The 15,472-nt window shown below is 53.4% G+C and overlaps 3 protein-coding genes across 3 annotated transcripts; 2 read left to right on the top strand and 1 right to left on the bottom strand.

Moving 5' to 3' along the window:
* On the top strand, window positions 1-1,882 carry Triagg1_3498 (uncharacterized protein; the record flags this gene model as incomplete). Its single annotated transcript, XM_062897796.1, has 5 exons — window positions 1-115; window positions 173-244; window positions 298-446; window positions 537-1,567; window positions 1,738-1,882. The coding sequence occupies 5 exons, from the start codon at window positions 1-3 to the stop codon at window positions 1,880-1,882; spliced, it is 1,512 nt and encodes a 503-aa protein (XP_062757487.1).
* Window positions 1,883-2,702: 820 nt separating this feature from the next.
* On the bottom strand, window positions 2,703-4,217 carry Triagg1_3497 (uncharacterized protein; the record flags this gene model as incomplete). The annotated part of the gene is made up of 5 exons (XM_062897795.1): window positions 2,703-2,849; window positions 2,905-3,435; window positions 3,711-3,939; window positions 4,013-4,039; window positions 4,183-4,217. 5 exons carry the CDS (start codon window positions 4,215-4,217, stop codon window positions 2,703-2,705), a joined length of 969 nt encoding a protein of 322 aa, XP_062757486.1.
* A 7,824-nt stretch (window positions 4,218-12,041) lies between these two features.
* Triagg1_3496 (uncharacterized protein) lies at window positions 12,042-14,406 on the top strand (the record flags this gene model as incomplete). Its single annotated transcript, XM_062897794.1, has 2 exons — window positions 12,042-12,206; window positions 12,277-14,406. The coding sequence occupies 2 exons, from the start codon at window positions 12,042-12,044 to the stop codon at window positions 14,404-14,406; spliced, it is 2,295 nt and encodes a 764-aa protein (XP_062757485.1).
* Between the last annotated feature and the right edge of the window lie 1,066 nt (window positions 14,407-15,472).

Raw genomic sequence — 15,472 nt, 5'->3', positions numbered from 1 at the left:
ATGTCATGGCGGGCGTCCGAGACCCTGATGGACACCATCCGGCACTACGCCAAGTTCCCAGCGACTGGCGTGAGCTTGCGCCAGATGGTGCAGTTCGGCGATAAGCCGTCCACAGGTGCGTTGTGCTTGCTTTGACGAATTGGCTGGCCGCTTGCGCGCCGGTTTGTTAAAGAAGGAAAACAAGAGGAGGGAACAAAGAGCGAGGGCGAGAGCAACAAGATCATATGGACTGGACCAACAGCAAGTTCGTGTTGTTCATGTATGGCGAGACGCTGACATCATGGCCCCCCTACCTAGGAACCCTCTTCCGCGCCTCACAATTCCTGGCCGAGGAGCTGCCAATCCGCCTGGCGCACCGCGTCGAGGAGCTGGAGCTGCTGCCCGACGGCCTCAACGACATGCCCTCTGTGAAAAAGGTCAAGGACTGGTATGCCCAGTCCTTTGAGGTACGTCGCACCACAGCCCTCGATGAGCACATGTCAGGTATCTGTCGATGTTGTAGCTAACCCTCGGCCTCTCCTCGTCCTCCCCAACAGGAAATCACCCAGCTCCCTCGACCGCGCCTCGCCAAAGACATCAAGGAGCGCCTCCTGAAGCCCGCCAAGTTTGGCAGCCGCGGCGGCTACGCACAGCTCTCCGAGTCGACGCCGAACCCGTCCATCGACGAGGGCGAGGCCTCGGGCTGGGGCCGCCTACAACTCCACGGCAACGGCCACGGCAACGGCAACGGCGCATCAACGTCAAACGGCCACGGCAAGGCCCGGTCCGTCGCGCGGCGGTACTTTGCCACGGTCGACGACACGGGCGACTGGCCGCCCGAGCTGCAGCTCTACAACCAAAAGTTCGCCCAGTGCCTGCACAAGATCAAGCGGCGGCACGACAGCGTCGTCACCACCATGGCCCAGGGCATCCTCGAGTACAAGCGGCGGCGCCAGCGCATGCAGATCGACTCCAACATCCAGTCCTTCCTCGACCGCTTCTACATGTCGCGCATCGGCATCCGCATGCTCATCGGCCAGCACATTGCCCTGACGGACCAGAGCCACCACCGCGACCCCACGTACGTCGGCGTCATCTGCACAAAGACAAACGTCAAGGAGCTGGCCCAGGAGGCCATCGAAAACGCCCGCTTCGTCTGCGAGGACCACTACGGCCTGTTCGAGGCGCCCCGCATCCAGCTCGTCTGCAACCCCAACCTCGACTTCATGTACGTCCCCGGCCACCTGTCGCACATGCTCTTCGAGACGCTCAAGAACTCGCTGCGCGCCGTCGTCGAGACCCACGGCATGGACAAGCAGGAGTTCCCCGTCACAAAGGTCATCGTCGCCGAGGGCAAGGAGGACATCACCATCAAGATCTCGGACGAGGGCGGCGGCATCCCCCGCAGCGCCATCCCCTTGGTCTGGACCTACATGTACACCACCGTCGACAGAACGCCCAACCTCGACCCGGACTTTGACAAGAGCGATTTCAAGGCCCCGATGGCCGGTTTTGGGTATGGCCTGCCTATATCAAGACTCTACGCCCGCTACTTTGGCGGCGACTTGAAACTCATAAGCATGGAAGGGTACGTTTTCCCTTCTTTCCTCTCTCCTCCCGTTGAAACCCCCCTAGTCCTCAAGCACTGACTCCTTGTTTCCCCCTCTCCAGCTACGGCACCGACGTCTATCTCCACCTCAACCGCCTCTCCTCCTCCTCGGAACCCCTCCAATAGCAATTAAGCACCGCCCACGCAAGACCCCCATCGGCCCTCAGCATCCGCAGCAAGCTCAAGAGCAACACCAAGCGCGAGGTCACTGAGCGTCGGCAGGTGGGGGACGCCGAGGCGGTGGTGAATGCGCCTCCGAGCAGCTTCCTCCCCAAGGACGACAAGGAGCTGTGAGAAGGAAGAAATTTCCTCCCCAAGGACAACAAGGAGCTGTAAGAAGGAAGAAATTTCCTCCACGGGCACGACAAAAGCAGCTATAAGAAAAGAAGGGAAGAAGGAAAAAACAACGAATACACATACAACAACAACACACCAAAAAAAAAGGGAGCACTCTACCTTGCCTATTTTTGACAAAGCATTGTAGAATCTACAAAGCATACCACCACGAGGTTACAACAACACAACAAACCGGCTTCTCTCAAGCTAACGAGAGAGGAAACCACATCACGAATCAATCATGTTTATTATATTGGATATGACAGGACATCATCAAAAACAATGTTGGGATTTCTCAACTGGGGACTTTTTTATTTTAACCGCATCAGGGGGGCCTTTTTTTTCCAGTCAAAAGAGAGCCAAGGGTGATGCGTGTCAACAAGTGTCTGAAACACAGAGGAACAGGCAAAACAAAAAAAAGGATACACGGAGACGTGTTTCAATGTACAAGTGTAAAGTACAATTTGGGATGGATGCTTGTCGCAGCATAAGTAGGTCGTCGGGTGTTGGCCATCAAGGAACGGGACTGGACTGGGATGCATTTTTAACATCATCCACCAAGCAGAGGCTTTTTCAGCCATTGTTGGGATGCTGGGAGTGGAAACGAAATGTATATCATCCACATCATCAATTTTTAGACTAAATGAAAACCATTGCCATCATGTGCCCGGCGCCGCGTGTCTCCCCTATAAGGGCTCATGGCGAAGCTGAAATGAACAAAATGCAAAAATCAAAAGCAAAATACGTCTTCCTCGGAGCCAGTATCCACGTGCCTACACTAGTAATCCTCTCCATCTTCCTCGTCCGGCTCGCAGCACTTGGTCGTGTCATACTGCACTGGGCGATGATGCACAGGGCCGGGATCTCGAGCCGCAACATGGTGGTTCGTGCCGACCTGGCGCAGCTCTGTCTGGGACATGCGTACCTAGGACATGGTCAGTCGAAAGGTTGAGTATGATATAAGAGTGCAAACGACATACAATCTTTGGCCATTTGCCTCTGGCCTGGCCTTGCGGGTTTGGAGCACCGTCTTCTTCTTCATCCGCCTCCGAGGTTCCCATGGCCGAGGTTCCCATGGCCGAGCTTTCCGATTTGAAGCCTCGATGTTGGATTCCACTTGGATCCCAAGCATTGAAAGACACTCGTCGCGCTTTCTTTTCGAATCGTGCCTCCCTCGCTGTCGTAGCTGTCGAAATACTGCTGGGGTTTTCACCATATTCGCTATTGCCGGCGTAGTCGGACGAAGCGTCCAGTGAGAGGCCTTGCTGCACCAGAGGCCTTAGGTGAGGAGGCAGATGCTGCGCAAACGAAGACTTGTTGGACGCATTTCGTCCATCCGTCGAAGAAGCCAAGGAGCTTCTGTCTTGTCCAATAGAGCCTCGCAGGTGAGGGGGGAGTGCGCGGCTCGACGACGTTTCCGAGGCCGAGTACTCGGAAGGGGCGCTTCCTTCAATAATGGAGGCCACTTCGCCATCTTCTAAGCCAAGTGATGAATATCCGGTAACAGGAGCCTAGTGCATAGTCAGTATACGCGATCATTCAATGGGCCAAACGATTACGTGCTTGGGGATAGGCATCGTCAGAGAAGAAGTCAGTGCTGTCGATAAACCTAGCGGGCCACGCTTCTCCACGCTCCTCTTCAATCGAGATGTGGCCGGTCTCAAGAGGCTCGGGTACAACTTCTGGCTCCTGGGTTTCAGTCCAAGCGGTGCATCTCTTGCAGCTCTTTGGACAGGTCAGCTGGCTTCCGCGCATCGTATTGTTGGGTTAAGAGGGGGGAGCATACAATACTACCATTTCTCTTGGTATTGCCGCTGAACGCAGACAAAGGCTTAACAAGGCCGCACAACTCGCACGTCATCTCTGTGCGCTGGCCAGCTGAGTGCTCTCGGCAAGTCATTCCCGAGTTGGCTGCATTGATGCGATATCCGCCAGTCGAGTTGCTTACGAGCCGTTGTTGATTCTTGGAAAATTCATCGAGAGGCTTCCATTCTCCGCCGACTTTGCATCGGAATCTGGTGATATGGGTCAAATCAAGTGATACAAGGCGATGGAGAAAGGGACAGGAGCTGGATTGCGTATTCGTACCTCGTTGGATTGCCCGCTCTGGTCGCCCTACAACACATGAGTCAATGTTTACGCCTCCAATATGAGTGAGCAAGAAGGGGGGGGAATGTGAGGGCTCAAGCAAAGAGTTGTATCAGAAGGAGAAGAGGCTCCAAGGAGATGGGCTGGAAACGAGCTGGCGTTCAACTCACAAGTTGAAGTTGGCGTTTTCCTTTCTGTTGGCCATGCTTCGTGAGTGGACTCTCTTGATCTGCACTATCAAGGAAAGGAAACGAGAGAGTTGTGCAGGGCTCAGAATAATGTTAAGTATGAAGAAGAGAAAAAGGAGTGTGCAGAGGTTGGAAGAAGGAAGAAGGAGGGAGGAGAGGCGGAGGTGGAAGAGGAGAGTGTACCTTATAGGCGCAGCGTTGAATCACAGCAAGAGTCAAAGTCGGTCAAACTCGCTCTTTCTATCTTTCCAGAAAGCCGTCAGATTCAGGCATCAAGATTTGCAAACGGCAGCGAGCATATCTAAATAACAGGTCTGCTATTGTTGTATCAACGGATGGCTGCAGGTGGTGCAATGCAATGAGTCAATGCACCATTATCCGAGGTGAGGGAGATGCACATGACATTCAATTCTTGCGTCAGATTCTATCTGAAGCTGCAGCAGCTGCCAGGTGAATCAAGGATATCGCAGAGTCAAGATTTGTTGTGCAACTATATTCGCCAGTGAATGCATATGAGAGATGCTGCAAGCTGCATTCACTAAAGGGCAGGTTGATCACGCTCAAGGCAAACGGCCAAGTGCTGAAATGCTCATTCTTGGCTCTCTGTGTCTTTGTATACCAAAATATACAAGTAGATGTCGATGATCTCTTAACATGTATCGTTGGTCTTCATATCGTTGCTAAATGCTACACATTGTAATGATAGGACAAGTCTCATACCTCCCCATCTACCAATGGGAAGCTACGCGTATCTAGGAGCTGTGCATGCGGCGTAACAAGATGTAGTTCGATTTTACCGCAAAAGAGCCTTCAACCTGCTTTTTGTAAACTAATTCCACTTGATATCCCAGCCGTGGAGTCTATAGATGCCATTTGGTTTGGCGTTTTTGCAGCATGCGTGGTGATGATCTACCCTACAACTGGAGCACTCGAGTAGAATGATGTCACCGAGGATATGTTGTTTCAAAACTCCAGTCATCCATGGCGATCCGCATAATTCGTACAGACTGCGCCATACAAGTACTGTGCCTCGTTTATGCAAACATTTCCATCGTAATGCCGCACACTCTTCTGACAATGGGCTTGTTTCATCAAGTCCCTCCCCATGCATGCAAGAAATAGCAGACACCATCTACCCAACCACAAGGTTGAAAAGCACCAGACATCAACCCACACTCGTGATTTACTGCAACAGTCGACAAGGCCCCATGTCCCGAATACCGAGATTGACACACACGTGCGGCGCGATAGACTGCCACTGCCACCTTGTAATATACAGGTACAGGCATGTTCGGGGCTCGCCTGAAATGGGCTTCTCCATCGTCCAAAGTGCTCGCATCTGATACGAGATGAGTGGCTATCCGCGAAAGCGCCTGCAACGCAATGCCCACGGGAATCGGCCTATCAAACTGGTGAGGCCCAAGCTGCCGACCTTTTCGCATAGTCCAATGCTCAGGCTACAAGACACCAGATCTACGACAAAAAAAAAACAGATAGGGGCATCGGAACAACGCCTGGTAGCATCAAGACGGGCTACGGGATTTCAGTGGCAGGGCTCATGTCCCGTCCCATGTCGGCAGGCCATCCCGGAGTCTCAACAAAGAGGCCACTCCACTAAAAAAGGATCAAATGGATTTCCCGCGCTTCTCGATGCTTGCTGGGCGTCCGACTACAGTATCTACAGTAGGTTCTTTGTTGCCACGCTGACCTGGGGCAGGCTGTACGAGGCACAATGGCGATTCGGTTTGGACGTTGAACGCAGAGCGGCGCCCGACGGCTGTCAAACCGGTCACTGCTTCTGACGAATCACTCGATGAGGTCTGTTTTTTACCTGGGGAATGTCCATTCAGCATGGCAGCAGATGCGAGAGAAACATAGTTATACTAATAGCAGATATTACTCCTGTTCCTGTCAAGAAGCTGCTGGTGCTGGTTACATGTACATATAGCACTACTCCGTACTGCAGGTACCATCATGGATAGCTTCAATCGGGAAGAGCAACAGCACAAGATGGAAGGCGAGCAATCGAGTCTAGCCCTGCCATTGCTCACGTCTCGTTCCGTCTATCTGCCTTTCGAAGCTCCTGATTCCCGCTCCTATAAAATCCCCACTCCACCAACAACGAGGGAAGGGGGAAAATCGCCACCATCTCAGGCACAAAAAGGATGCATGACAAAGTCAGTGTCCCTAAACAAACGCCACAGCGGAAGAGCTCTACCTACATGTAGGCAAGGCACACACATTGCACCAGTTGTGCAAAGTGCAGTGCTCAACCTCCCCCCCAGGTACGAACGAGCACACACCTGGAGCGTCTTGTGCAACGGTGGGATGGCCTTTTTGATATTGTCAGCTTCCCCCAGGCACACCCCGATGACATGCAGCTCAGACATGCGGCGGGAATGATTCCCCGGGGGTTTGTCTCGCACGGTCTTTGCGCTGGTTTCCGTCTCACAAAGAGAAAGAAACACGAGGGGCTCTTTGTGAAGAATTTCTCTCTTTGCTTTCAATTTTTTTTAAAGCCGCGAGGGGGGGAAGAACATAAAGCAAACAAGATGCAATTCTGTCAGGGGGGTTGCTGCCGGAGCCGCGGTCTAGAGACATCGGAGTTGCAGCCGCTGCAGCCCTGATGCAAGGGGAGAAAGCAGGCCCTGGGCGATGCAATACCGGCCATGCGGAACTACTGGCACAAGGATGGAGACTCTGTTGCAGCTGGGGGCTGGAGTGAAGGCGAGTCTGTGCTTGGCACTAGCAGCCGGTTCAATGGTTGGGATGATGCAGGTATGTATTTTGCACCCATCCCATCTCGTCTCGTCTAACGCAATAATACAATGAGGCACATGTATGATATGTTATTGGTGGTGGCGCAACAACATGAAATGATGCTGCCTCTCATTATAGGAATGAATATGGAATGCCAAATCAGTCACCAACCAACTGAAAAGACATCATCTTGAACGGGCAGTCCGGTTCTGGCTGAGCACAATGTAACCGGAATCCTGCCCCGTAAGCATCCAACTGAATACTCGTCCATGGACAAAGCCTTCTTCGCTCTCTTGTCTCTCGTCACTCGTCAGCCCATCAACGGCGCCGGGCGCATGCTCGCAGAAGTGAGACACGCCCTTTTTCGATAAAGGCCCTCGGCCCCTTGGCGCTTGTGCCTGCAAAATGCTCCGACTCACGTCGTTCTCACCTTGATTCGTCTGCCAACGGCGTGCCACCGGTGACACCACGATTTCATGGCTGGATGTGACATGAATCGCCTCGTAGCCGCCACGGTTTTTCTTCTTTCCATTCCTCATTCCCTCTCTTTCCTTTGTGCGCCTGTGTGTGTGTCCCTGCATTACGAGCCAGCCTTGGACTGCCTTAAAAGGAGGCCAATGCATTGATACACTGCAGTCCCAAGCCTTCCTCAGGCTTTTCTAGACCGCGAGGCTGCAGATCTGGAGGACGGCTACCAAGGTACACTACATGCCACCGGCCCCTCTCTCGGATGACATTCTCCTTTTCGGAGGAGCAAGTTTTTATTTGTATGTGTCTTTTTTTCTTTTCTGTGCGCGGTTCGCACCCGTATTAGGAGCAAAGGTATCTTGACTTGGATGGCCCCAAGATGAGAGCTTTGCCGTCTCGGCCCCCAATACCAAGTACATCCAATACTGTACAGGCATCTGACGCCGCCAATACCGAGCAGGAGGCGAAAAAATTGAATGGAGTACGAGTACATGGCATGTCAAGATACCTGTTCCGCGGCAGCGAGCCGTCATGATCCGGAGAACGTAGCAGCTCTTCCGGCGCATCCATGCTGGAGGGCTCCAATGGATTTTTAGAGCGGGTGATTCTCGAGCTCATTCATGCAGTGGCGTTGTGAGATGTTAGTACGAGTAAAGCAGCACTCACATTGTTCAAGCGCCGACAAAGGAACTTTCCAGGTTCTTTCATCCAAGTATAACCCAGCATGCAAAACATGGCAAGGCAAGGCAAGGCATCGCCGTGATGCGCTCGCGCGTTGCTGGAAATATAAGGAGCTTTGTTGGGGCCGGTCCAATTCACCAATCTCGCTCTGTAAAATGGCGGCCATCAGAAGTACCGACCGGGCCAGCGCTGGAGAGAAAATTCGCACATGCAGCAAAGTACAAAGCACGCATGTACACGACGCATGCTTCCATCGCGCCGGGGTACTTTGGAACGGCCGTTTGGCAGGTACCTCGCGCCGGGAATTGAAACATGGCAGAATTTCCCATTTGCAAACCGGCTAGTCCCGGCTGGGGCTAGGCGTTGTTGGATTTGCTTCTTGTAGCGGACTAGCCGCGGCGGGGGCCCCTCTCGGCGTTCCAGCATCGTCGCGTGTGAGTGCTTCGCTTATGCAGCAGGTGGAAAGAGAATGAAGAGAATCTGAAATGACTGGATTGGATTGTATCTCTCCCGAGTTGTGGTGTGCATTGCATTGTTGTTACGGTGCGCGTACTCGGTACTTTGCATCAAAACGTGAAATCTTGCATTGACTTGCTGACAGCCCACGTTTTATATGGACGTGACAAGTACAGTACCCGTACCCTTTGCACGCCGGCGCTCCGTATTCCAGCCGCAAGACACCAGACAATTCGACACAAGACAGACCCCCGGCAGCTCTGACTGGCCGTGGACCTCTCAAGCGACCCTGGCGCTGGGCACAATATTGTCGAATAGGAGCGCGGCAAAATGTGCCCCGGGAGCGCTGGTGTGCTGTGCTGGCACCAGGCCGGCTGCCCTGCCTGGGCCCTCATCTGCAGAGATGGGCGCAGTATATCGAGCAAAGTACTAGCGCTTCGATTTCTGGTACAGACGATACTTGCACTCCGTACTGTTTTTACAAGCATTAACATGTTCTTCTCCGATGCTCCCTCCAGCACCGCGTATATATGATACTCGTACTCTGGTAAGCAAGGGGGAAATTTTTTTTCCACAGTGAAACACCTGGACGCAGTACCGAGTACAAGGTAAGCCGTAGATTGTGTCGAGTCGACGAGTATAGGAGTGGAGGGCTTGCACGTGTTGGCGCTTTGGCACGTTGGGCTGATATCGAATTGCAAGGTTGATATCAACAACAATGCCTAAAGCACGTACTGCAGAGCAGCTATCAAATATCACTAAAATACGGTTTACCGTATGGATGCCCTCTTCATACCTTATTTACCGAATGGCCAGGTCTCTTATTGGCAGCAGATATGCCCATCCATGGCCACAGGCGAAATGGAGCAGCCTAGTCGCCTGACGGGAATCCCCTCCTCCTTGCAACTTCTCACGGAAGCGAAAAAAGAAGACAAGAGTCCCCCCTTCAAAAAAAAAAAAAAAAAAAAAAAATAGAAGAAATCATTTAAAAAGTGGCCTCTGGAAATTTCTTCTTGTTTCCCCTTCTCTGTCCGACCCTTGTCCGCCACGCAGATTGCCCAATTTGAGCGTGACAAAAGGAAGTTCTGCGATAGATTCCAGGCCCCACTTGATAAATTAAAGAGACGGAGGTCCCTTTTTTTTCTCTTCCATTGCTCCAGCACGAGTGCGGCATAGTGCCGGGTTCTGGTAGGTAACTTGTGTACTTTGCATTTGTAGCTTTCAGCAGACGAGCTGAGAGCGCGGTACTTGTGCCCGCCGGTACCGCTACTCTAAACGTGGCTGCGGAATACGGGGTGGCGTGTGGTAGCACCACGGCGCGGGCTTAGTACCTGACGCGGGTGGTTGGGCGAAGGCCACATGTACGGGGTACAACACGAGCTACCAGGAGCTACTGCACCGCGACCGTGAAAAGTGCGGTCAAGCGGCGGTCGTGGGAGCTTTGCGAGCTGTGCGCACAAGTCACTGAGCCTGCAATGGCGCGTACCGGCAACCTGTGACGACCTGGGCGGGTGGCTTTTGATGGGCGTTTCTTTGAATGGGCGAGCATAAACCGTCCGTGCTTGTGCTCGTTTTTTATTCCTCTTCTGCACGCTTGTACCACCTCCTTAGTCATAATCAATTAATCAAATCACAGCGAAATTTCTGGCCAAAAGGTCGCCCATTCATGCGAACGAACGGCGGCGGCGGAGCTGTGATCCCTGCCTGGTGACTGCAGTGTCCTTGTCGAGCCCATGGCATGACGGGCCTTTGGGGTCACCCCATCGCCCGTAGCAGAGTAGCACCAGACGCTTTTTCTCTGCTTTGGACCTAGACCACTTCGCTTTTTTTTTTTTTTTTTTTTTCCATTGTTTTGCAGGGCTATTCACTGAATGGGAATGATGCTGTAGCAGTATGTACTTGACAGGTACTTGCAGGTGTATTACATTGATTGTATTACGGGTGCCAACCTGATGAGCAGAGGTTGAGTCGGAGCTGGTTGAAGAATGGATTGATTCAGCGCTGCGCGTTTGTGCGGCGACGGTTGAACAGCAGCTGAATTCAATGCAACCGACTTAATATTAACTAGCTGTTTTATGATACAAGCCAAAAGAAAAAGGAAAGAAGAAAAGAAGAAGAAAAATAACGGAAAAGAATAAGGGAAAAAAGAAACAATGCACGGACCGTGAACATGCAACAAGTTACGAGTACCTACACAGAGATTCACACTCACACAAGTCGACAGTGAAGTGACCTCCAGCCCCCTGTTGGCACCCTGTTTCTGCCGCTGCTCATTCTTTGGCTCGTCTGCGACACGCGCCTTTTCAACCCCCCCGGCTAAACACCAAATGGTCTGGAAATGCACCGGGCTGGCTGGCTGACTGCCGCGCTTCTGCCCTGGCCTGCTGCTGGCCTGCTGCTGGTCGACTGGTTCTGGTTCTCGTTCTGGCGCTGGTGCCCGCGGCCTGTCCACTGACTGGCCACAATATGCACCGTTCGGCGACGCTCAATCGTCCAACCCTCGACCGCCTCCCCGCGAGTGAGAGAGAGAGAGAGAAGAAGAAGAAGAAAAAGGATTGAACCCTGTCGGTTTCTGTTGACGCTCCACTGCTCTGCTTTGGTCGCCTTTCTCCGTCCTCACCTCGACTCAATCTCACCAACCGCATCATCATCTCCTCGCCCCAAATTGCAGCAACTTTCTCACTCCCACCTGCTACAGTGACCTACAGGCTACAGCCCTCGCTGTATTGAACTCATCTTCCCGCCGTATTCGCCATCAATCTCAATCTCAATCTCCTTCTCTTCCACTTCCATTTCGTATTTTGCCAAGCCGAAGCGGGCTCTCCCAATCCAGACAGGCCCAACCAATACTAATTTAGCGGTCCGGGTCCCAGGATCCCTCCGCGATCAGCTGGGTCTAGCCACTGTTGGGAGTCCTGTACGGGTACTTGTAGTGCCAGAAAGTACTGGACCAACCCCCCCTGGCTGGGCCGTTGACATTGTCGAGCTCCCCTTTTTCATAACCTCCAAGCCTATCCACTTTGAAATCAATCCTCACTTCAGTCACTCCTTACACTGACCTCCTTTCGGCCTTTTTCTCCTCCATCTTTTTTTTTTTGGAATTTCACGATCTCGATTCTTCTCATCCGTCTGTCTGCGTCTGTGTCTGTGTAAGCGACGTCAACCCCAACCTCACCTCACCTCACCAAAACTCCCGACGACAAACTGCACCAACTTGAACCTCTCTTCTCCCCCTTTGCCCTACCTGAATGCCACGATAAACGATCTGCAGCTCTGCGACAGAGCTCATCTCTTGCGGGCCAACAGGTGTTGTCTTTTTTTGTTTTGCCTGTCGATTTTCTTTCTTCTTCCTTCTTTTTTCTCCTCTGTTTAAAACATTCGACTGGCCAATTCTTGGGCCGTTGTTGAAGCTGCCTCTGCAACTTCATTGATAGCGCCCCAGCGCCCACCAGTCTCAGTCGTCAAAACTCTACACCATGACGGCTACAACGGAAATGACGCTGCGACAGCAGCCTCACGGCAACATGGCGCTCGAAGACCGCTTCGAGGTCGTCAAGGAGATCGGAGACGGAAGTTTCGGCAGCGTTGTCCTGGCTCGAACTCGAACAGCGGGTGCCGCCGTCGCCCGTCGAGGCACTCTTGTAAGACAGCTCAGCTCAGCTCGGCACAACCAACCTCGGCCTGGAATCCCCATTGCTAACCGCATCCCAGGTGGCCATCAAGTCGATGAAGAAGACGTTCGAGTCCCTGGCGCCCTGCCTGGAGCTCCGAGAAGTCGTCTTCCTGCGAACCCTGCCGCCTCACCCCCATCTCGTCCCCGCGCTCGACATCTTCCTAGACCCCTTCACCAAGAAGCTACACATCGCCATGGAGTACATGGAGGGCAACCTGTACCAGCTGATGAAGGCCAGGGACCACAAGTACCTCGACAACGCAAGTGTCAAGAGCATCTTGTTCCAGATCATGCAGGGTCTTGAGCACATCCACTCCCACAACTTCTTCCACCGCGACATCAAGCCCGAGAACATTCTCGTTTCCACCTCGGCCCACCAGGACACCTCAAACTCCTTCCGACGATACTCTGCCCTCGTTACACCGCCATCGACCCCTCCCACCTACACCGTCAAGCTGGCCGACTTTGGCCTCGCCCGTGAGACTCACTCCAAGCTGCCCTACACCACCTACGTGTCCACCAGGTGGTACCGCGCGCCCGAGGTGCTCCTGCGCGCCGGCGAGTACTCGGCTCCCGTCGACATCTGGGCCGTCGGCGCCATGGCCGTCGAGATTGCCACCCTCAAGCCCCTCTTCCCCGGCGGAAACGAGGTCGACCAGGTGTGGAGAGTGTGCGAGATCATGGGCAGCCCCGGAAACTGGTACAACAAGGCCGGCGCCCGCGTGGGAGGCGGCGAGTGGCGCGAGGGCACTAGGTTGGCCTCCAAGCTGGGCTTCTCCTTTCCCAAGATGGCTCCTCACGCAATGGACACCATCCTGCAGACCCCCCAGTGGCCGCCTGCCCTGAGCCACTTTGTCACCTGGTGCCTGATGTGGGATCCCAAGAACCGTCCCACGTCCACCCAGTCTCTGAACCACGAATACTTTGCCGACGCCACGGACCCGTCGAGGCCCAAGTCGTCCGCCTCCAAGATCTTGGGTCGCAAGCAGTCAGACATCAGCCGCCACTCCAAGGAGGGCCTGGCCCCCTCAAACTCCGTCTCCAAGCAGTCGTGGTTCCGCAAGTCCCTCATCGGCCGCAGCGACATCCCCGAGACCATCGTCGTGGCCCCTGCTCAGCCCTCGCCTGTCCAGACCTCGAGCACCGTCGACGTTTCCACCACCAAGCAGCCGGCCAAGCCCAAGCGGAGCACGTGGGCCAACGGCCTCTCTGGCGTTGCGCCGATGCCGATTCTGCCCTCCATCAAGCCCATTTCTCCCCTGTCCGACGCCGTGACGGCGCGTGCCAACAGCAACGCCGACAGCCAGGACAAGAACAAGAAGCTGGGCCGGCAGCTCTCCGTCAACTCCAGCAGCAACAACTACACCGAGATGCACCGCCAACAGGCCGAGCGTGCTCTCAACGGACAGACGGGCCTCGCGTCCCCTCCCAGCGCCCACAAGGAGAGCTTCTTCTCGCACCTGCGGAAGCGTGCCAGGCGCTTCTCCGGCCGCCACCAGACCCCCGTTTCGCCCGCGTACGACGACATGGAGGCACAGGTCGGATGCGGTCCCTGGAACAGCAACCGGTCCTCCATGATTGTCGACCAGCAAGTGGGCCCCATTCCCAAGGCCGAGTACGAGTCTCTGGATAAGACCCTCAGCGACGTCCAGGGCTCTGAGCCACGCGCCCCCGTGCCCCAGTCGCATCAACTTGCCGCCGCCGGGAAGCTCAAGCGTCACCACTCGCTCCCTTACCAGCAGCCGCGATCCGTCGACAACCTGATTGGCGCCGCCAGGAACGGCCCCGTCTCGAGCCGCACCCGACGTGCCCAGGCGGTGCAGGGCGTCCAGCAGTACGAGGCACCGGCCGAAGAAGACGAGCTCCTCGACGAGGTGCTCACGTCGACGCAAAAGGCCATGAAGCGCCTGGAGGGAAACGGCCAGTCGCTGCGACAGTCGGCGAGCAACCTGGGCCTGTCGACTTCGCAGCCGTACCCCAGCCCGTCACCGTCCGCCAACAGCAACCAGCTGCTCTACGCCGACGGCGCCGAGGCTCTGGCGCCCAAGCCCCTGGATCTCAGCAAGAAGACGGCCAACCAGTACAAGTGGCCCACCCCGCCATACGAGGGTGGTGAATGGAGCGCCTCGGCCTCTGCCAGCATCTGGGCCGCCGGAAACCGTATCTAAAAGACGGACAAGAGAGACGTCATTAATATTTTCTCCTACGGTGGAGTCTCCTTTGTCCCCCTTTCACCCCCCCTTTCTCTCGGACATGTCACTGTTGAGTGGTGAGGCAAAAAAGTTGTTTTTTTGTTTATTAATATGGCGTGTACTATTTTTTTTTCTTCGCATGATAAATGGTGTTTTGGTGTTGGTTTGCGGCACATATTTCCTCGCTCCTTGAATCATGAGTCGCCGGGTCGACCATCATATCATTATTATTTTTTTTCGACATTTTTTTTCCACATCTTCTTTCGATTGGGGTATAAAAACTCGTTTTGGTTTATTTCTGCGTATCTCGGCTGGCACACAAACACACACACACACACTACTACTACTACTTGCTACTTATTGCTACTACCACAAAATGCGTACCGTTACCATACATCACCCTCGAGGGGGCCTTTTTCGACATAAACAATCGAGGCCCGCAGCCCGAGGCAAGCCTTGGATTTATTTGAAACTATACCTCTACCTACTCTTTTTTGGAATTTCGATTCGCTTTTTTCTTCAAAATCTTGAATTATTTTTGAGCACACACAAACTCATGGCACACTCCGAAATACCCCGTATAGACCGAAAATAAGAAAGGGCGAGCATTGCTTGAAGCAAAATATACCTCCACATAGTAACACCAACTTTTTTTTTTCCTTTGTCAACCGATTTTTTTTGTTTCCTTTATACCAAGAAGAAGAAGAAGAAGCTGAAGAGGAGGAAGGAGGAAAGAAGAAGATGGAGATTTGGGACGGAGTCTGTGGCGTTTTGTTTCTTAGTTGGATATTTACGGTCGTTTTTTTTCCGATAACTTTTTTCTTTTTTTGCGCAAGATTCCAGATTTTTTTGTGAGGGCGCATATTCTCCATGGAGACGGGAGTTTTTATGTATTTTGCGTTTGAAGTACAGAGTACACCCCTCACAATTTGTAAAAAGCAATGAAGCATAATTTATTCTTTTTTTTTATATTATATATATCTCCTTTTTCTTCTTTCTCCTTTATTGAGTATTTTCTGTGCTTGTCGTGTGGTTTGAATCG

The sequence above is a fragment of the Trichoderma aggressivum genome, assembly GCF_033847375.1.
Source record: "Trichoderma aggressivum f. europaeum strain CBS 100526 chromosome Unknown scaffold_010, whole genome shotgun sequence".
In the NCBI taxonomy this organism is placed as follows: domain Eukaryota; kingdom Fungi; phylum Ascomycota; class Sordariomycetes; order Hypocreales; family Hypocreaceae; genus Trichoderma; species Trichoderma aggressivum.
This window is presented reverse-complemented; position numbering and strand designations above follow the sequence as displayed.